The sequence below is a fragment of the Rattus rattus genome, chromosome 1, assembly GCF_011064425.1.
Source record: "Rattus rattus isolate New Zealand chromosome 1, Rrattus_CSIRO_v1, whole genome shotgun sequence".
Lineage (NCBI taxonomy): Eukaryota > Metazoa > Chordata > Mammalia > Rodentia > Muridae > Rattus > Rattus rattus.
Window position 1 is genome coordinate 155287862 of NC_046154.1, and position 21499 is coordinate 155309360.

Here is a 21499-nt window from a genome sequence, read left to right on the forward strand (position 1 = left end):
GGGGCACAGCCTTCGGTGAGATCTGAATCCAGGCTCGAGTCTGGAGTCCAGCGCAGATGGGTCCTCCCAGCACTCAGGAGCTTGAGGCAGGAGGAGGAAGTCAGGTTTGAGGCCAGCATGGGCTACATAGTGAGACCCTGTTGTCCCTTGTCCCCCCACTCCGAAAGAAAGACTTGAAGGGCGGGGCCTTGAGCTGTGCACCCCAGACCCAACTCCAACACTGGGATGGAATGGGGCCTCGGAATTCATGGGTGGGCATTCTCCTGTTGCTGTGGCAACCACAGGTCCATTTGGGTGCCGAGGGAGTGAGGTTAAAGGGTTAGGAGGGGCCGCACACATGGGGGAACTTGGCGAACACCGGTCTAGGTCTAGTCTGCTCAGCATCCCAGTCCTGGATAACAAGACTTCGGGCGGGTCAGAGTACAGGGAGAGCGATGGCAGTTTGGACCTTCAGAGTACGTTATTTGAGGACCACTGGCTGCAGAGCTCCCAAGCCACCACAGAGCGAAACACAGATGATCCAGAAGAGGAAATCCCCCCAGAGGAGATGGTTGGGGAAGAGCTCCCCGAGGTCTCCAATCTGGAGGATTCTCTTCGACGAGACCTGGAGGTGGAAGTGGTTGGAATGAGGTGGGTGTTGGGGACCTAGTGGGCAGGTAGGTGCCAAGGAGGCAAATGCTAACGCACCGGTCTATCCGGGTCACCTTCATTGTCCTTCCCCTTGGAGAAGGGGATGCTGCGGGTAGCTCTGTCCTGCTCTGGGTCCTGGTACTCAGTAAACACAGGAGAGAAGTGAGTGTCGTGTTCACTCTTGCAACAGCCCCAGGAGGTGGGAGCTGACTCCTCCTGGTTCTGTGGGCTCAGGGCTCAGTTTCTGGACAATATGGAGCCTGGGTGACAGCAAACTCATTCATAGAGAGTGTCAAGGCTCCAGGGGCCCAGAGCTGACTGAAGGCTCCTGATGGGGGAGCAAGACGGCTCTGTAGGCTCCAAGGCACGGCAAGGTAGACCAGCAGGCCCTGACAACAAACTTTTGCAGCCACCTGTCCATCAATGAGCGGACTACTCCCACCACCTCCTCAGCCAAGTGCAGGAAAAAGAAGAACCATAGGCTACTGGAACTGGCAAAGCCCAAGTTCAACTGGCAGTGTCTGAAAGACAGGTGAGGGCTGGGGCCCATGAGGTGGCAAGGGCAGTAGGTGGCCTGGGCCTGCTATGTTCTTTTGACGCCCGGTCACCAACCCACCACCCCTGTGGCACCTTGGGTAGGACACCTAGAGAATAAATGGGCTGTTGGGGGGTACCAGTCAAGGCACCAGAGGTGGGACCCTTGGGCGGTACCCAGAGAACAGCGAGGAATCTGGGAAACAGTGGGGACCCAGAGGCAAAGGCAGGGCCTGGGACCCTGTCTCATCGCAGGACGGGGCGCTGTTGTAAGGGCCATGTCTGGATTTCCCCACGCAAGACCAACTTGCAGTTCTGCCTGTATTGGTGAGTTGGGGTGTCCCCTCCCTCTGTCACCTGCTCATGTCAGGGACATGCCAGGCTCCAAGGATACACCTGAGCTGCCTTCTTTCCAGGGACCAAGTTCTTTGGGTGGAGGGCTCTAGAGCTAGGGCTGTCCCAACTCTGCCTTCCTGGTGAGCACCAGGCCTGCTGGGCTCTATCTGTGTACCTGAGGGGCCCAGCTCTCCAGGCTGCACTTGGCCTTTTCACGTGCCCCATCTTGAAACACGGGCCTCGCTCTAGATAAATCTGTGTTTCCCTGGTGCTCACTGCCCTAATCCAGCCTGACCTTCTGTTCTTTTGCATCCTCCTGCTCTCTCAGGCTGCCCTTCCTGGTTCCCCAGCCTCCTGTGCATTGTTCCAGGGCCTCAGGCTTCCCTTCCCTAACAGGGCACAGGGTGCAGGACACAGAGAACAGGGCACAGGCTGCAGGGTGCAGGGCACAGGTCACAGGGCACAGGGCGCAGGGCACAGGTCACAGAGCGCAGGGCGCAGGGCACAGGGTGCAGGGTGTAGGGCGCAGGGTGCAGGGTGTAGGGCGCAGGGCGCAGGGCGCAGGGCGCAGGGCACAGGGCGCAGGGTGCAGGGCACAGGGCAACTTGCCCTGAGCTGCTCGGCTGTATTCCAGGCCTTCTGTATACTGGACGGAGCGATTTATTGAGGACACCACGTTGACCATCACAGTCCCTGGTAGGTTCTGTCTCTCTGGGGCAGCCTGGGTGTCCTCTGCCTGGTCCACAGCTGCTGACTCCACTCAGTACGTGACCACCAGTCATCTTCCAAGCCTCCCCCACTTAAGGACTCCAGTCCTCCCCCACCACCCTGAGTGCCTGGAACCCTGTGAGATTGCAGGGAGAGGGGTTCAGAACAGTTTCTGATGGAATCTTGTGGGATTGTAGGGAGAGGGGTTCAGGGCAGTTTCCAAGGCAAATCTGGGCAGGGCTAGCATTTGTACTACAGAGATCCTATACCTTCCTTCCCAAAAGGGATCCATCTTCTTTGAGCACATAGACTCCTTCAAATAAAGCTCTCCTACCCCCAAGAGCTCCTCTGTGGATGAGTGTAGCCTAGGATGGTTTTTCTTGGGGCTCCAAACTCATCTATGTCCCTCACCCCAACCCTAGAAATCCTAGGCCAGCACCAACTTCAGATAAAAACCTAGTTTACAAGCCTCTTGTGTTTAACCATGGGGAGGAAGGAGCCATAGTCTTGCCAATTGTAGAATGTATTTTGGCAAAGTGTCTGCCCATGTCTCTAGTCTGTACCCCATGCTTGGACCTGTGGAGGGCTGAGTAGAACCCTGGGATGTAGGGTGGGTCCTGTTGGGACTCAGTGTAGCTGTAGTGACTGGGCCATTTCTGTCCAGAGGTGTCCCGCCGTCTGGAGGAGCTTTCGAGGCCCAAGAGGTTCTACCAGGAATATTACAACAACAACAGGTGAGGGAGGGTGGGCAGGGGGAAGATCTGAGCTTCTTTCAGTTTCATACTGAGAGGGGCTTAGCGTGTCCTGCTTCTGGGTGTTGAGTCTCAAGAGTTCTAGCCAATGTCCCTTAGCTGTCTAACCTTGGGGATCAAGGGTATGGTACCCATTGGTGATCGATCAGCCTGACGTTGGCACTCATGACTGTGAGTTTTAGAGTAGGAACCTGGTAGCCATGCTTTCTGAAGCCTGTCCTCAGAGCCACTTGGGCAAACCTTTTCTTTCTCTACGCACTGATGGCTGAAGTGCGACCTATGCCACCACTGTGTCTATGAGTAAGGAGAAGTCATGTGCACAGGTGGCTGGTGACGTCCCTTGTGCTGGGATAGATTTCAGCTTGGGCTGCATCCCAGCTTGTGGCAGCCAACGGGAGGGTTGGAGTTAGCAGTCGCAGAAGCTGAGGTCGGCAGCACTTGTTCTTGGAGAGGGTGGAGATGGGACCTGGTGTTACCCTGTGAGCTCAGGGTAGTCATCTCCCTAACCCTTTGTGGCTCCTGATGGGAGTGGAAGCTAGCCCTTTGCCACCCAGGAAGGTTAAGAAAGAAAGAAAGAAAGTACATATGGAGGGTACCTCGCGCTCTGGGGCAGACACCTGGGAAAGGTCTCTCTTGGCCTTCACGGGATATCCCGCTGGGAGGCATTTTGTAGCCCAATGTTTTTAGGCTCACCCATCCCAGGTGCATTCTGGGAAAGACCATGCACATGCAGCTCTGCAGAGGAGTGGGATGATGGCTGAACTCCAAGTGCCTTTTAGGACCACGCCCATCTGGCCCATCCCTCGGTCCACTTTGGAGTACCAAGCTTCTAACCGGCTGAAGCGACTGGCTACCCCGAAGATTCGCAATAACATCTGGAGTATTGACATGTCTGAGGTAGGCAGCACTTGTCTACACTCAAGTGGTTGGGACAGTGGGGACATCAGTCTTTGGATGCAGTATGGTTCTGCACACCTTGAATCCCAGGCAAGAGGCAGACAGAGTTCTATGAGTTTGAGACCAGACCAGTAAATTCTAGGCTAGTCAGGGCTTCATAGTGTGGCAGTGAATTAGTAGAATTGCTTTGGCTCTCAGTGGGTCGCCTGCTTGCTGTCCCTGCCCACGAGCTCTCTGGATTCTCGAATGGGACGCACGACGCACGCACGCACGCACGTACAACGAACGCACGTACCACGCACGCACGTACAGTTAATGCAAATGCCATGCAAACGCCAGTTAATTTTGATATGCCTTGACTAGCTCGAAGGCTAGGCACTTCTAAACCAACCCGTGGTTGGCAAACATGTGCATCAGGTATTCCCGGCTTAACACCTTCTAAATCTCTATTTTATCTTTGCTGTCCTGTCCTGTTACCTTCTGGTTGGCCCCCCTCATAGGGCTGCGTTCCCTTTCTGCCTAGATTGCTGGATGGTTTCTGTCCTGCAGCTCTTAAATCTGATCCCTCTGCCTCTGAGTCATGTCCCCCCCCGCCTGTCCCTTGCCTGAGCAATCTAAAAGTCCCGCCCCCTTCTCTCTGCCCAGCCAATGGTTGTACAGTAATTCTTCATTATCAATGGAAACCAGCTAGGGGCAGGGACCCTCAGGTCTGGAGGGTCAGGAAGCGCGACTTTGGGAGCCAAAATAAGACAAAGCATTAGAACCAGTTCCCAACACATAGAGAGACCCTGTCTCTTAAACAAAAAAACCTGTCGAGGATGGTGGTGCTCGCCTTTACTCAGCGCCGCAGAGGCAGGAGAGAGCGAATCTCTGTGAGTTTGAATCCAGCTTGGTCTACATAGTGAGTTCCAGGACAGCCAGGGCTGTGTGTAGAGAGAGCCTGTGTAAAAAGGAAGAAAGAAAGAAAAGAGAAAAGAAACCACCACCGACCACCAACAGCAATGAAAATACCAACACCAACCCCAAATCCAGCCAGATGTGGTGGCACACATCTGCCGCTGCGGCACTCTTGGGGCGGATTAGGAACATTGTGAGTTCGAAGTCACCTTCAACTACGCAGTGAGTTCAAGGTCAGGCTGGGCTACATGAGACCCTGTTTCTTTCTTTCTTTCTTTTTTTTTTTGGTTTTTTTTTTTTGGGGCTGGGGGCCGGTCCCCGGGCCTTGAGCTTCCTAGGCAAGCGCTCTACCACTGAGCTAAATTCCCCAACCCCGAGACCCTGTTTCAAAAACAGAAAACAAAGTCCCAGCAGCCAGTCACCTCTGTCATAGGCTCCCGTACATGTTTCTAGTAGACAAGGAAAAATTAAAAGCAGATAAAAACCACGCACACAGATTCCATAGCATTAACAGTGTGACTTGTATGGAATCCCCTGCCTGTCTCAGTCCTGACTTTTGAATTTACTTCTCATTTGGACCCAGTAGAGAACATGGTTCTTCCCACCCATTGTCTTTGCTTTGGTCCTCACACTCCGAGTGTGCTCACCTTCCTGTAGGCTACGCCTGTGTCTCAGGGATGCAATTCCCTAAGACCAGCCGCCATGGTCCCTGGGACCCTCTGGAGAGTCCATGTTCCTGGGCCTGGGATTGAGGCCCAACTAGGAACTTTCTATCTTTCTGTAAGCTGCTCCCCTTTAACAGATGAAGGTCTAGCCTCAGCCAGGCCCAGGCGTTGCCCAGAAACCTTTGCATTCTCACTAGTCCTAACACACAGGGTCCACTGTCTCCTGTTACTCTGTTATTCATGTACTCTGGAAAACATGGCACCAGGGCTGGGTCTGTGTCTTCCTGTGTGCATTGCTCTCGTAGAGCTCACGCCTGCCAGGGAACAAGTTTGAAAAAGGAACTGTTAAAGGGTCAGCGGGGAAGACTCAGGCTGGGAAATGCAGCGGTGTTTCTAAGGTGGGTGATGAGTGACAGCCACAGATCTAATTCTGAGGTTTTGGACAATGGAGCTGGTGAGGTGGCTGTTAGGAGCACTGGCTGCTCATCTGGAGGATCTGGGCTCCACCCCACCACAGCATGCCCCTGGTGGCGCACAACCCACTGTAACTCCAGTTGCAGAGGATCTGGCACCCTCTTCTGGCTACTGCTGGTACTGCATACATGTGATGCACAGTCTTAAAGTACATATCTATTTTAAAAGAACGTACCTTAGGGAAATACCTACCTTGGTCTGGCCCTTTCCATGTCAGCAGTCCCACTGTGGTCTCCCCTTGCATGTCAGCAGCCCCTCACCGCGCTGCCATATCCTCACTGCAGCAGCCTCTGTTGTCCCTGCCCCTTGCCTCACAAGCTCATTCTGTGCCCACCTCCCTCCGTGTGTTAGGCGTTCACGGTGCGATCATTGGCTTATGTGGATGACTTTGAACCCATGCCCCACATTGAATTAGGGAGTCGGGGCATTCCTGCTCTGCGCACTGCTCCGAATCGTCACCGATTCAGTTTCCCTATATTCCTGCTTTCAGGTTTCCCAGGTGTCCAGGGCAGCCCAGATGGCAGTCCCTACCCCACGGACTCTTCGATTGGCAAAGCCCAGGGCCCCAGCCACCCTGTTGGAAGAGTGGGACCCTATGCCAAAACCCAAGCCTTATGTGTCAGACTATAACCGCCTTCTTCAGCTGGCAAGTGAGTGGATGCCCTTGTGGATGTGGGGCGGGTGAGGAGACCCGGGTTTGAGACCTGTCCTCGCCAGGTGTCTGTCTTCCTCGTGCACTGCAGTCTGAATCCTGGACCCTGCCAGAGGTTATAATAGCAGAGGGCACTGGCAGAGCAAGTAGGAGATGAAGCTGAAGGCAGGCACCAGGCAGCCAGGTTGAGCTGCGAGGGCTGCTCTGGAACAATTGCTTGTTTGATTCCATTTTGTGTAATAGTTGAACAGTCCTTTCCCAGTGGCAGCAGTAATGTGTCCTTGTCATGGAAAAGACAAAAGAGCCTAAAGAAAAAGTAACATCTAACGTCACAACCTAGAGTCCACACGCTTCATACACACAGTGCAGAGCCCACGTGGACAAGTTCATAACGCATCCTCCAGGCCATCTCCCCACCCTCACCCCACACCCACCAGGCCAGAATCCAGTGGGCTGTGTCTGTAGCACACTGCTCCCCCGCCCTGTGGCTCCCACCTCCAGTGTCGAGTATGCAGTGGCCAGCGGGGGTATAGAAACCTTCAGCAGTTGCCTGGCATGTTGGGGACCTCAGGATTCCCCTTCCAGTGTCATCCCTGCATCCTGCTCACCTCAGATCGTGGAGCCCTGGTGAGGTCCACGTATCTTTTTGCACAGGCATCACTGCCTGTGAGTGATGCTTGCCTGGGTGTGTCTTTGTTGCACGCCGAGAGGCCAGCAGCTTTGCAGAGTCCCCGAGTAGGTTGCTCTTGTCTGAGGCCAGTAGAGCATATGGCTGGCCTTTTGGGTTTCTCAGCCATCCCTGTTCCAGGTTTTGGTTTGCACTTTGTAGGTGTTCTCTGTATGAGGTGGACACTAACCCTCTGTCAGACTCCCTGAGGTGACAGGGTACAGTTGGAGCCCTGCACTTGCTAGGCGCTCGCTCTAACGCTGGCAAATGGGGTGTGCTTGGCTGTGGTCACCCAGCTCTGCAACCATCAGTTCTGTCAGGCAGGAGCGGGGGGGTCTCCTCTCCACTGTCATACTGTGCTTCACAGAGCTTAAACACCCAGATGTTGGGGCTAGACAGACGGCTCAGCGGGTAAGAGCACTGGCTGCCCTTCCAGAGGACCGGGGTTCGATTCCTCCCAGCACCCACACGGCAGCTCACAACCGTCAGTAACTCCAGCGTCCCGGAGCAGACACGCTCTTCTGGCCTCTGCCTGCACCAGGCACACATGCGGTGCACAGAATTGCACACAGACAACACCACTCATACATATTAAATAATAAAAATCGTTTTAAAAAAAGAGATGAAAGTTTCAGTGGCCTGAGTCAGGGAGGTTGACCTCCCCCTCCCCCGCCCTGGGACCGCCAAGTCCCAGACGCTGGCTCATTATACCTTTGCTGTTAGAGCTTTGATCTAGCCTGGGGTACCTGGGCTCTGAGAGAAAGGGCTTGTATTAGCTGTCCTTTCCTCTTGCTGTGGCAAAGTACCGGAAGAAAGCACCTGAGGAAGGGTTGACCGAGGCTCTTGGTCTGAGGGGACAGCCCACCCTGGTGGGACTGCCATGGGGCGGCAGCATGAGGCAGCTGGTCACACTGTGTTGGCAGTCAGGAAACAGATATGGATGCTGGTGTAGTGGTCTTTGCTACTTTGTGGGTTCTTCCTTCTCCTATCCTTCTCCACCTTTTTCTTCCAACCTTTCAACCCCCTAACACTAGATAAGAGAGAAGAAAGGATAGAGATCTCTGAATAACATCAGGGGTTGCAAAGGGGGCGACGTTATCATCAGGCTACTTCCTGTTGATTAGGGGTGTGGGGTTCCTCTGGGCAAGTTTGATCTTCACCATCTCGAAATCTACATTCTTCTTTTTGTTTCTTCTTTGTGCATGACTACTTAACAAACCATGACCAACAACAACCAACGCCTCACCCTTCCTCCTGGGACCCTAGCATGTATATAAACTCTGAAAAGCCCCCAGAATTCCAAATGTCACATGATTGCAGAAACTGTCTGCAGCTGGCAAAACCACACGTCTGCTAGAGCACGCGGCAAATCACAGTCAGCTGCTGCGGACGGTCTGAAGCAGCCCCTCATCCCACAGCGGGGTTAAAACAAAAACATATCCTTATATTTCTGGATTTTAAAAGAGAAACAAAAAATCCAGAATGCTTACTACATGCTGGTGGTCAACTTGCTTTCTCAATTCTCGGCCTGGGACTACAGGCCAGGGGCGGGAGGGCGCAGCCACATTCAGGGTGGACTTTCCTTGCTTTGTTGACCCTTTCACGAGAGCTTCTTGTGGACACACCGACAGCTGTGTCTCCACGGTGGTTTTCTATCACAGGGTTCCACTTTCTCTCCCTAGGGCCTCAGTGCGGTCGGGTTGTTGGCTCAGGGCCCTTATCCATCTTCACTCAGGCACAAGTAGATGGGGAGGCTCGGCAGCCTCTCTATGCCCCACCCCTTTAGCACCCCCAGAGTATAGAGGACACAGACCAGGCTCCCCCCTTCCCCAGGTGGAGAAAGACCGAATTCTCCCTGGTACCTGTGGCCTCCTTTCTGAGCACTGTGACCAACTCAAGTGTTTTCTTCACAGTTCATCCTCTTAAAAGATGGTTTTCAACATCTTCACAGAGTTATCCAGTCATCACCTATCTATACAGTTCCAGAACATTCTATTGCCACAAAGAAAGCCTGGTCTGCATGAGCAGTCACTTGGTCCCTTCCCTAGTCCTTGGCACTTCTAAATTCACTTCCTTCTCTAGATCTTTCGCCTGCCCTGGATCTTTCCTGTCATGGAATCCCATGCTGTCTGTCCTTCAGTGTCTGGTTCTCTTACTGTTCTTTTTTTTTTTAATTTATTTTATTTATTATATATAAGTACGCTGTAGCTGTCTTCAGACACACCAAAAGAGGGCATCAGATCCCATTACAGATGGTTGTGAGCCACCATGTGGTTGCTGGGATTTGAACTCAGGACCTTTGGAAGAGCAGTCAGTGCTCTTAACCACTGAGCCATCTCTCCAGCCCTCTCTTACTGTTCTTGAGCTCCCCTTCCGCCATGCTGTGTTGTTTTCAGAGCCTTGGTCCTATTCATGGCTGTGTAATAGTCCAGCGTGTGAATGCTGTGTCCTCTGAATTTGACACTGTGGGCATGGCCCATAGAGACCTGCCACTCATTTGCTGATAGACAGACCCAGCTTGGAGCTTTGCCCGAGAAGTCTGAGCCTGGCACCGTTCCTCTCTTTTTTTTTGCCCTTTAGCACCCAAGGCCCTGTCAGAAAAGTGTGTTCCTGACCGCAGTCCTCAGTGGGAGGTCCTGAATGCCACCAAGAATGCGGTGGCCAGTTCACGGATCATCTCCCTGGCCCAGCCCAAAATTCGAAAGGACCTCAACGAGGGATACAACCCGTACTACATCTCCCCAGCTTCTCTGGTGGCCCAGGCATCTCCTCGAATTTACGAGCTTGCTGTCCCCAAACACATCACCAAGAAAGTGTGACAGCCAGACGTACACTCCAGCTCATTCCCCAGTAAACACCAAGTGCATCCTCGCCTGTGTGCGTGATTCGCTGAGCTTTGTGGTTTGGGTAGGGGCGGGCGGGCGGGGACGCCGGAGACCGGAACAATAATAATATGTTATTTTCATATTCTACCTAACCCGATGTGCAGCCCCTTTATTTCCCAAGCTTCTCTTCCCACTGAGAGACCGTGAGGCTGGGCCTTGGGCCCCTTGCCTATCCTCCCGGATGTTCCCACCTAGCTGCCTCAAACCTGCCTGCCTGAGGGTTTCGAGCTCAGCCCCATGGTCCCCCTAGTGACCAGATGAGGAGGTGATCCTCCTCGTAGGGGGTTCCTGCCACGGTCCTCAGTGTCACTGTTGAAACTGTCATAGGGTCCCAGCGGTTTGCAGTGAGGCCAGGAGGAGGCACTTGGCCCTGAGGGCACTTCACCGCACAAGCCAGGGGACAAACAACAGAATGGGCTTTTTCAGAATCTGAGCACATGGTTTCCAGGGCTAGGAGAAAGAGACTTTTGTCCCTCAGTCCCTCAGACGTGGCAGCTGGTTATGCAGAGCAGGCAGACAGAGCAGTTTCTAGGCTCCCAGCAAACCCCGAGCAGGGCCCATCATATCTCAGGTCTGTAAGGAGCCCTGACACAGACCCTGGTGTTACAGCTCGGTGGTGTAGAGATGGCTCCTCCTGACAGATCCAGGGGAGAACGTGCGGGGCTCACTGTGTCAGCTCGAAGTCCTTCATCCCTCCTCTGGAACCAGCAGTTGAGACTCTCCCAGTCTCCGTCCCAACTCTCCTCTCCTTTGAAGATGCAGTGGTGACACTTGATCCACGATGGTCCCCCGTTTAGCGTCCTTCACTTAATCTCAAGGAGAATATGCTGGGTAAGATGCTGTTACCTGCTCAGCTGTGGAGAACTCTCTGAAACCCTACACAGAGCGAAGCTCATCTAGGGGTACAGGAATACGGTAGCTGTTTTCTGCCAATTAAATAACTATAAGGCAGTGTAAAAGTAATTCTATGGGGGTTTTCTTAGACTGTCTTGGTAACAAGTAATGTTGGGGCATTTCTATGTTCAGGCTAGCCCATTTTAACTCCCAAACCAAGACACAACAGTCCTGGTATTTTGTGAACAAGCTGCTAGCACTAATTACTGGTCAGATTCCGGTCTATTCTAACCTGACTAGCCTGCTACAACCAGCCACATGGTCCTTTACCCACATCTGATTGATTTTTTTTTTTTTTAAGATTTATTTTTTATATGTAAGTACACTGTCGCTGTCTTCAGACGCACCAGAAGAGGATATCAGATCTCATTACAGATGGCTGTGAGCCACCATGTGGTTGCTGGGAATTGAACTCAGGCCCTCTGGAAGAGCAGTCAGTGCTCTTCACCGCTGAGCCATCTCACCAGCCCTCCTGCATCTGATTCTTACCTTGGCTTGCTATGGTCCACATGAGACCTCATGGCGAATCCTCCCGGTCTCTCCATATGGTCTCCCCATACTTCCTTCTCATGGTGTTTGTCTGGTGTCTCTCGGACCCTCTGACTGGGATTGGAAGTTCTGCCCGGTGCATTGGCTGGTCAATCAGAGGTGATGGGAAACTACTTTTACAGAATTTAGAAACCAGAGATGCTTGACCCTGCCAAAGAGTGGGACTTCAAGCAGATCTCTGGGCATCAAAATCTGAATAGGACGCAGTGCACAAGACCATCCCTCAACAAGGCAGGAACAAGCATCCTCGAGAACACAGGGAGTCCTGGCAGGGCTGACATGAGACCTGGGATGGTTGATTGGAGTTTCAAAGGAAGACTCCAGGGTGGGCAAGCTGGACACATTGCAGCTGCCCGGAAGTTGGGGACGAGAATGAGAAGAGAAAGGGGAAAGGCTGAGACAGGAAGTCGGCCCCCTGGCCAAACGCAGTCCCAGGTGGCATCGAAGCTTAGACAGAGAGGAAGAAGTGCAGAGCGTTTGGGAGTTTAAAAGCATGCTGAGGCTCTGGGCCAGCATCTGGAAGAAAAAGACATTACAAGAAACAAGAAATGCTTTCTTCCGAGAACACCTGGCAGACCTGGGCCAGCCTCACAGCAACTCCCAGGCGCTGCCCTGAGGGTGGGGAATTTTGAGAGGGAGAAGTGTATTATCTCAAGGTGAACCTGCCTCCCTAGGGGTGATTCCCTAGTGAGGTCAGCTGTCCCAACTTGAGGTGGATGTCATTCCTTACAGGGCCTTTGTGTTACCAAAGCAGATGTCATTCACACTGAACACAGTGAAGGCCCAAGAAAGGACAGCTACCGGAGCACAGTGGTTTCTACGTTCCCTGCCCAGGAATGTTCTGGTCTTTGGTCTTTTTCTTTTTGAGACATCTGGCCAGGATCTTATTATGTGATCCAAGCTGACCTTGAACTCAAGGTGATCCTTCCGTTTTAGCCCCCAGAGTGGGATGGCGTGCGTGAGCTACCACGTATGGTTTCTGTGTCCCTTTTAGCCTTGGAATTGGTAGCAACGGTAGAAACTTAGAAAGTGCTAGGCCGAGTCAGTGGGCAGTGGGGCAGCGGGGTGGTGCAGTGGTGGCTCAGGTGACATTTCTAGAAGTAGCTGCATGACAAGCCTTCAGTCCCAGCACTTGGGGGCAGAGGCATGCTGGTCTCTTTGAGTTCAAGGTCAGCCTCCACCCGTCCCCCTCCACCCCTCCCCCTCCCTGTGTGTGGTGGGAACAAAATAAAACAAGACAGGATGTTGTTGCTTCAAATACTGTGAGCACTGCTGTTCAAAGTCACCCCAAAACCTCAACATTCTGACTCAGCCCAGGAATCCCGAGAGGCACACACGCCCTTGGGCTTGACCTTGCTGGGATGCCCTGGCTCTTGTCAGCGCAGACTAGTGTGACTGTGCTTGGGGAGGACATCAGGTGACCCGTTTGTATACAGGTTTTGGTTTTCTCTTTGGATTGTGCTGGAAAACAGTTCTGCACTGGTGGATAAACTCCTCTCTCCTTTCACCTCTGCACCTCTCTCTGTATGTGCTCTGTAGTTTCCTCCCCCTTCTTCCTCAATACAGCTCCGGAGTGTCATTTGATAGTTTAATTTAAAAAGTGTATTTTTTTTTTTTTTGAGACAGGGTCTATATAGCCTTGGCCGTCCTAGAACCCGCCCTGTGGACCAGGGCGGCCTTGCACTCACAGAGATCTGCTTGCTCATGTCTCCTGAGCCCGAGGATCGGAGATGTGCACCCCCACGTTGGGCCAATAGGTTTAAAAGTTGCAAGGGCATACACAACAGTTCCCCCCTGCTAGTCTACTGAGAAAAAAAAACCCGCTCACGTTGTGGGGGGACTGCACAGCTGCTCAGTGTAACTTTACGGTTACACGGAAGGACCAACAGCACTGACTCAGGCACTGGGGTGAAGGGGGGGTGCAGGGCTGAGTGAGGAACGCATGGCACTGGGCCCTCTGAGGTTGGAGCTAGCTGCTCTCTGCTGAGGAGACTAAGGGCCAGTGGCGCAGCCTGTCCCCCGAGCACAGTTCTCCCCACAGTAGGGGTGGGGGCCAGGCTCACCTCAGAGAGCCCACACCTGATCAGAACAGAGAGTACGGTCCATATCAGATACCACAGAGGAACTGAAAATTGTGAAACAACATCAAATATACCACAATCTTTTTATAAAAAATTAACTTTGATTTATTTGATTACTTTTTTTTTTTCTTTTTTTCGGAGCTGGGGACCGAACCCAGGGCCTTGTGCTTGCTAGGCAAGCGCTCTACCACTGAGCTAAATCCCCAACCCCTTTTTTTTTTTTTTTTTTTTTTTAAATTTTTTTTTTTTTTTTTTTTTTTATTATTATTAACTTGAGTATTTCTTATATACATTTTGAGGTGTTATTCCTTTCCGGTTTCCGGGTAAACATCCCCCCCCCTCCCTTCCTTATGGGTGTTCCCTCCCAACCCCTCCCCCATTGCTGCCCTCTCCCAACAGTCTAGTTCACTGGGGGTTCAGTCTTAGCAGGACCCAGGGCTTCCCCTTCCACTGGTGCTCTTACTAGGATATTCATTGCTACCTACGAGGTCAGAGTCCAGGGTCAGTCCATGTATAGTCTTTGGGTAGTGGCTTAGTCCCTGGAAGCTCTGGTTGGTTGGCATTGCTGTACATATGGGGTCTTGAGCTCCTTCAAGCTCTTCCAGTTCTTTCTCTGATTCCTTCAACAGGGGTCCTGTTCTCAGTTCAGTGGTTTCCTGCTGGCATACGCCTCTGTATTTGCTGTATTCTGGCTGTGTCTCTCAGGAGCGATCTGCATTCACATTTTGATCATCCGTCTTGAGTTTCATTTGTTCTAGGCATCTAGGATAATTCAAGCATTTGGGCTAATAGCCACTTATCAATGAGTACATACCATGTATGTCTTTCTGTGATTGGGTTAGCTCACTCAGGATGATATTTTCCAGTTCAACCATTTGCCTCTAATTTCATAAAGTCATTGTTTTTTGATAGCTGAGTAATATTCCATTGTGTAGATGTACCACATTTTCTGTATCCATTCCTCTGTTGAAGGGCATCTGGGTTCTTTCAGCTTCTGGCTATTATAAATAAGGCTGCGATGAACATAGTGGAGCACGTGTCTTTTTATATGTTGGGGCATCTTTTGGGTATATGCCCAGGAGAGGTATAGCTGGATCCTCAGGCAGTTCAATGTCCAATTTTTCTGAGGAACCTCCAGACTGATTTCCAGAATGGTTGTACCAGTCTGCAATCCACCAACAATGGAGGAGTGTTCCCCCTTTCTCCACATCCTCGCCAGCATTTGCTGTCACCTGAGTTTTTGATCTTAGCCATTCTCACTGGTGTGAGGTGAAATCTCAGGGTTGTTTTGATTTGCATTTCCCTTATGACTAACGATGTTGAACATTTCTTTAGGTGTTTCTCGGCCATTCGGCATTCCTCAGCTGTGAATTCTTTGTTTAGCTCTGAACCCCATTTTTTAATAGGGTTATTTGTCTCCCTGCTGTCTAACTTCTTGAGTTCTTTGTATATTTTGGATATAAGCCCTCTATCTGTTGTAGGATTGGTAAAGATCTTTTCCCAATCTGTTGGTTGCCGTTTTGTCCTAACCACAGTGTCTTTTGCCTTACAGAAGCTTTGCAGTTTTATGAGATCCCATTTGTCCATTCTTGATCTTAGAGCATAAGCCATTGGTGTTTTGTTCAGGAAATTTTTTCCAGTGCCCATGTGTTCCAAATGCTTCCCTAGTTTTTCTTCTGTTAGTTTGAGTGTATCTGGTTTGATGTGGAGATCCTTTATCCACTTGGACTTAAGCTTTGTACAGGGTGATAAGCATGGATTGATCTGCATTCTTCTACATGTTGACCTCCAGTTGAACCAGCACCATTTGCTGAAAATGCTTTCTTTTTTTCCATTGGATGGTTTTGGCTCCTTTGTCAAAAATCAAGTGCCCATAGGTGTGTGGGTTCATTTCTGGGTCTTCAATTCTGTTCCATTGGTCTATCTGTCTGTCTCTGTACCAATACCATGCAGTTTTTATCACTATTGCTCTGTAATACTGCTTGAGTTCTGGGATAGTGATTCCCCCTGAAGTCCTTTTATTGTTGAGGATAGTTTTAGCTATCCTGGGTTTTTTGTTATTCCAGATGAATTTGCAAATTGTTCTGTCTAACTCTTTGAAGAATTGGATTGGTATTTTGATGGGGATTGCATTGAATCTGTAGATCGCTTTTGGCAGAATGGCCATTTTTACTATATTAATCCTGCCAATCCATGAGCATGGGAGATCTTTCCATCTTCTGAGATCTTCTTCAATTTCTTTCTTCAGTGTCTTGAAGTTCTTATTGTACAGATCTTTTACTTGCTTGGTTAAAGTCACACGGTACTTTATATTATTTGGATCTATTATGGTTCTTTTTTTTTTTTTTTTTTTTGGAGCTGGGGACCGAACCCAGGGCCTTGCGCTTCCTAGGCAAGCGCTCTACCACTGAGCTAAATCCCCAACCCCTATTTGGATCTATTATGAAGGGTGTCGTTTCCCTAATTTCTTTCTCGGCCTGTTTCTCTTTTGTGTAGAGGAAGTCTACTGATTTATTTGAGTTAATTTTATACCCAGCCACTTTGCTGAAGTTGTTTATCAGCTTTAGTAGTTCTCTGGTGGAACTTTTGGGATCACTTAAATATACTATCATATCATCTGCAAATAGTGATATTTTGACTTCTTCTTTTCCGATCTGTATCCCCTTGACCTCCTTTTGTTGTCTGATTGCTCTGGCTAGAACTTCAAGAACTATATTGAATAAGTAGGGAGAGAGTGGGCAGCCTTGTCTAGTCCCTGATTTTAGTGGGATTGCTTCAAGTTTCTCTCCATTTAGTTTAATGTTAGCCACTGGTTTGCTGTATATGGCTTTTACTATGTTTAGGTATGGCCTTGGATTCCTATTCTTTCCAGGACTTTTATCATGAAGGGGTGTTGAATTTTGTCAAATGCTTTCTCAGCATCTAATGAAATGATCATGTGGTTTTGTTCTTTCAGTTTGTTTATATAATGGATCACGTTGATGGTTTTCCGATATTAAACCATCCCCCTGCATGCCTGGGATGAAGCCTACTTGATCATGGTGGATGATTGTTTTGATGTGCTCTTGGATTCGGTTTGCCAGAATTTTATTGAGTATTTTTGCATCGATATTCATAAGGGAAATTGGTCTGAAGTTCTCTTTCTTTGTTGGGTCTTTGTGTGGTTTAGGTATAAGAGTAATTGTGGCTTCATAGAAGGAATTCGGTAGTGCTCCATCTGTTTCAATTTTGTGGAATAGTTTGGATAATATTGGTACGAGGTCTTCTGGTATCTGTCTAGGAAATTGTCCATTTCCTGCAGATTTTCAAGTTTTGTTGAATATAGGCTTTTATAGTAAGATCTGATGATTTTTTTAATTTCCTCTGAATCTGTAGTTATGTCTCCCTTTTTATTTCTGATTTTGTTAATTTAGACACACTCTCTGTGTCCTCTCGTTAGTCTGGCTAAGGGTTTATCTATCTTGTTGATTTTCTCAAAGAACCAACTTTTGGTTCTGTTGATTCTTTCTATGGTCCTTTTTGTTTCTACTTGGTTGATTTCAGCTCTGAGTTTGATTATTTCCTGCCTTCTACTCCTCCTGGGTGTATTTGCTTCTTTTTTTTTCTAGAGCTTTTAGGTGTGCTGTCAAGCTGCTGACATATACTCTTTCCTGTTTCTTTCTGCAGGCACTCAGCGCTATGAGTTTTCCTCTTAGCACAGCTTTCATTGTGTCCCATAAGTTTGGGTATGTTGTACCTTCATTTTCATTAAATTCTAAAAAAGTTTTTAATTTCTTTCTTTATTTCTTCCTTGACCAGGTTATCATTGAGTAGAGCATTGTTCAATTTCCACGTATATGTGGGCATTCTTCCCTTATTGTTATTGAAGACCAGTTTTAGGCCGTGGTGGTCTGATAGCACGCATGGGATTATTTCTATCTTTCTGTACCTGTTGAGGCCCATTTTTGACCAATTATATGGTCAATTTTGGAGAAAGTACCATGAGGAGCTGAGAAGAAGGTATATCCTTTTGCTTTAGGATAGAATGTTCTATAAATATCTGTTAAGTCCATTTGGCTCATGACTTCTCTTAGTCTGTCTACGTCTCTGTTTAATTTCTGTTTCCATGATCTGTCCATTGATGAGAGTGGGGTGTTGAAATCTCCTACTATTATTGTGTGAGGTGTAATGTGTGTTTTGAGCTTTAGTAAGGTTTCTTTTACGTATGTAGGTGCCCTTGTATTTGGGGCATAGATATTTAGGATTGAGAGTTCATCTTGGTGGATTTTTCCTTTGATGAATATGAAGTGTCCTTCCTTATCTTTTTTGATGACTTTTAGTTGAAAATTGATTTTATCTGATATTAGAATGGCTACTCCAGCTTGCTTCTTCTGACCATTTGCTTGGAAAGTTGTTTTCCAGCCTTTCATTCTGAGGTAGTGTCTGTCTTTGTCTCTGAGGTGTGTTTCCTGTAGGCAGCAGAATGCAGGGTCCTCGTTGCGTATCCAGTTTGTTAATCTATGTCTTTTTATTGGGGAGTTGAGGCCATTGATGTTGAGAGATATTAAGGAATAGTGATTATTGCTTTCGGTTGTATTCATATTTGGATGTGAGGTTATGTTTGTGTGCTTTTCTTCTCTTTGTTTTGTTGCCAAGACGATTAGTTTCTTGTTTCTTCTAGGGTATAGCTTGCCTCCTTATGTTGGGCTTTACCATTTATTATCCTTTGTAGTGCTGGATTTGTAGAAAGATATTGTATAAATTTGGTTTTGTCATGGAATATCTTGGTTTCTCCATCTATGTTGATTGAGAGTTTTGCAGGATACAGTAACCTGGGCTGGCATTTGTGTTCTCTTAGGGTCTGAATGACATCAGTCCAGGATCTTCTGGCCTTCATAGTTTCTGGCGAAAAGTCTGGTGTGATTCTGATAGGTCTGCCTTTATATGTTACTTGACCTTTTCCTTACTGCTTTTAATATTCTTTCTTTATTTTGTGCGTTTGGTGTTTTGACTATTATGAGGGAGGTGTTTCTTTTCTGGTCCAATCTATTTGGAGTTCTGTAGGCTTCTTGTATGCCTATGGGTATCTCTTTTTTAGGTTAGGGAAGTTTTCTTCTATGATTTTGTTGAAGATATTTACTGGTCCTTTGAGCTGGGAGTCTTCACTCTCTTCTATACCTATTATCCTTAGGTTTGATCTTCTCATTGAGTCCTGGATTTCCTGTATGTTTTGGATTAGTAGCTTTTTCCGCTTTACATTATCTTTGACAGTTGAGTCAATGATTTCTATGGAATCTTCTGCTCCTGAGATTCTCTCTTCCATCTCTTGTATTCTGTTGGTGAAGCTTGTATCTACAGCTCCTTGTCTCTTCTTTTGCCCAACCCCTTTTTTATTACTTTTATTTATTTTTTTTTTACGGTCCGGTCATTGTCCACCCCACAGTCCGCTCTCCCACAGTTCTTTATCCCATCCCATCTTCATCCACAAGGATGTCCTCCCCCAACCCTCCCCACTCCCTGGGACCTCAAGTCTCTTGAGGGTGAGGCGCACCTTTCCCACTGAGGCTAGACCAGGCCGTCCTCTGCTGCATATGTGTCAGGGGCCTTGGACCCGTTCATGTAGGCTGCCTGTTTGGCGGCTCAGCGTTTGAGGGAGCTCAGGGGCCTGGGTTAGTTGAGACTGCTGGTCTTTCTATGGATTGACTCTCCCCCTCAGCGTCTTCCAACCTTTCCCTAATTCAACCACAGGGTTCCCCACTTCAGCTCAATGGTTGGGTGTAAATATCTGTGTCTGTCTCTGTCAACTGCTGGTTGGGCCTCTTGGAGGGCAGCCATGCTAGGCTTTTGTCTGTAAGCACACCATAGCATCAGTAATAGTGTCAGGCCTTGGAGCTCCCCTGAGCTGGATCCCAATTTGGGCCTGTCACTGGACCTCCTTTCCCTCAGTCTCTTCTCCATTTCTTGTTCCTGCAGTTCTTTTAGACAGGAACAATTCTGGGTCAGAGTTTTTGACTGTGGGATGGCAACCCCATCCCCCCACTTGATGCCCCGTCTTTCCACTGGAGATGAATCCTACGAGTTCCCTCTCCCTATGTCGGGCATTCCATCTAAGGTTCCTCCCTTTGAGTCCCGAGAGTCTCTCACCTCTCAGGTCTCTGGTACGTTCTAGAGGGTTCCCCCACATCCTACGTCGTGAGGTCACATATGTCCATTCATTCTGCTGGCCCTCAGGGCTTCTCTCCTGTCCCCCCCACCCTCCCCAGTACCTGACCATGTTCTCCCTTCCCCCCTTCCCTCTCCCACCCACACCCCTCTCTCCCTCTCCCTCCTCTGATTGTGCTCTTCTCCCTCCCAAGTGGGATTGAAGCGTCCTCACGTGGGCCCTTTGGCTTCTCAACCTTCTTGAGTTCTGTGGATTGCATCCTAGGTATTTTGTACTTTTTTATTTTATTTTATTTCTGGCTAATATCCACTTATCAGTGAGTGCACACCATGAATGTCTTTTTGGGTCTGAGTTACCTCACTCGGGATGATATTTTCTAGTTCCATCTATTTGCCTGCAAAATTCAAGACGACCTCATTCTTAATAGCTGAATAGCATCCCATTGTGTAAATGAACCCCATTTTCTGTATACATTCTTACATCATTGTGGGACATCTGGGTCAACCATATCACAATCTTTAAAAGATTTATTTATTTTTTTTAAGATTTATTCATTTAGTATATGTAAGTACACTACTGTAGCTGTCTTCAGATACACCAGAAGAGGGCATCGGATCTCTTTACAGATGGTTGTGAGCCACCATGTGGTTGCTGGGAATTGAACTCAGGACCTCTGGAAGAGCAGTCGGGGCTCTTAACCACTGAGCCATCTCTCCAGCCCAAGATTTATTTTTTTAAAGCTCTACTTTTTAAAAAAAATCTTATTTTTCTTGCTGTATGTGGTTCAAGGTACCTGTCTCTGTGAGTTTAAGGCCAGGAACTCACTACAGAGTGAGTTCCAGGTCAGCCAGGGCTACACAGAGAAACCCTGTCTTAAAAAAACAACCTCCCCTCAAAACCCAACCAAAAACCCCCAACCCAAAAAACCCTTATTTTTGTTTTATGATTGTTTTGCCTATTTGTATGTCTGTGTTCCACATGTATGCCTGATGCCTTTGCAGGCCAGAGAGGGGGATCCAATCCTCTGGAACTGAAGTGACCACAGGTGTGTGGGTTCATTTCTGGATTTTCAACTCTATTCCATTGATCTACCTGTTTGTCTCTGTACCAAGCCATGTGGTTTTTATCACGATTGCTCTGTAGTACAACTTGAGGTCAGGGATGGTGATTCCCCCAGAAGTCCTTTTAATGTTGAGAATTGTTTTTGTTATCCTAGGTTTTTTTGTTATTCCAGATGAATTTGAGAATTGCTCTTTCTATCTCTGTGACAAATTTAGTTGGAATTTTGATAGGAGATTGCCCTGAATCTGTAGATTGCTTTTGGTAAGATGGCCATTTTCACTATGTTAATCTTGCCTATCCATGAGCATGGGAGATCTTCCCATCTTGTGAGGTCTTCTTCGATTTCTTTCTTCAGAGACTTGAAGTTCTTGTCATACAGATCTTTCACTTGCTTGGTTAGAGCTACAACAAGATATTTTATATTATTTGTTGTTTCCCTAATTTTTTCTCAGTCCATTGATCCTTTGTGTAGAGGAAGGCCACTGATTTGTTTGAGTTAATTTTATACCCATCCACTTTGCTGAAGTTGTTTATCAGGCTTAGTAGTTCTCTGCTAGAATTTTTGGGGTCACTTAGGTATACTATCATATCATCCACAAATAGTGATATCTTGACTTCTTTCTTTCCAATTTGTATCCCTTTGACCTCCTTTTGTTGTCCAATTGTTCTAGCCT

The 21499-nt window shown here is 48.6% G+C and overlaps 1 protein-coding gene across 3 annotated transcripts; it reads left to right on the top strand.

Annotated features, from left to right (window-relative positions):
* The first annotated feature begins 307 nt into the window (after nt 1-307).
* Nucleotides 308-10031, top strand: Theg (theg spermatid protein). Of its 3 annotated transcripts, none has more exons than XM_032890699.1 (8): nt 308-630; nt 1040-1162; nt 1420-1491; nt 2135-2196; nt 2873-2942; nt 3740-3857; nt 6384-6543; nt 7580-7830. In XM_032890699.1, exons 1-8 carry the CDS (start codon nt 338-340, stop codon nt 7702-7704), a joined length of 1023 nt encoding a protein of 340 aa, XP_032746590.1. In that variant the 5' UTR covers nt 308-337; the 3' UTR covers nt 7705-7830. The 3 variants fall into 3 exon arrangements, with proteins under 3 accessions (XP_032746590.1, XP_032746588.1, XP_032746589.1); XM_032890697.1 differs by lacking the exon at nt 7580-7830 and adding an exon at nt 9793-10031 and having other exon boundaries at nt 338-630; XM_032890698.1 differs by lacking the exons at nt 1420-1491; nt 7580-7830 and adding an exon at nt 9793-10031 and having other exon boundaries at nt 338-630.
* Nucleotides 10032-21499: the final 11468 nt, after the last annotated feature.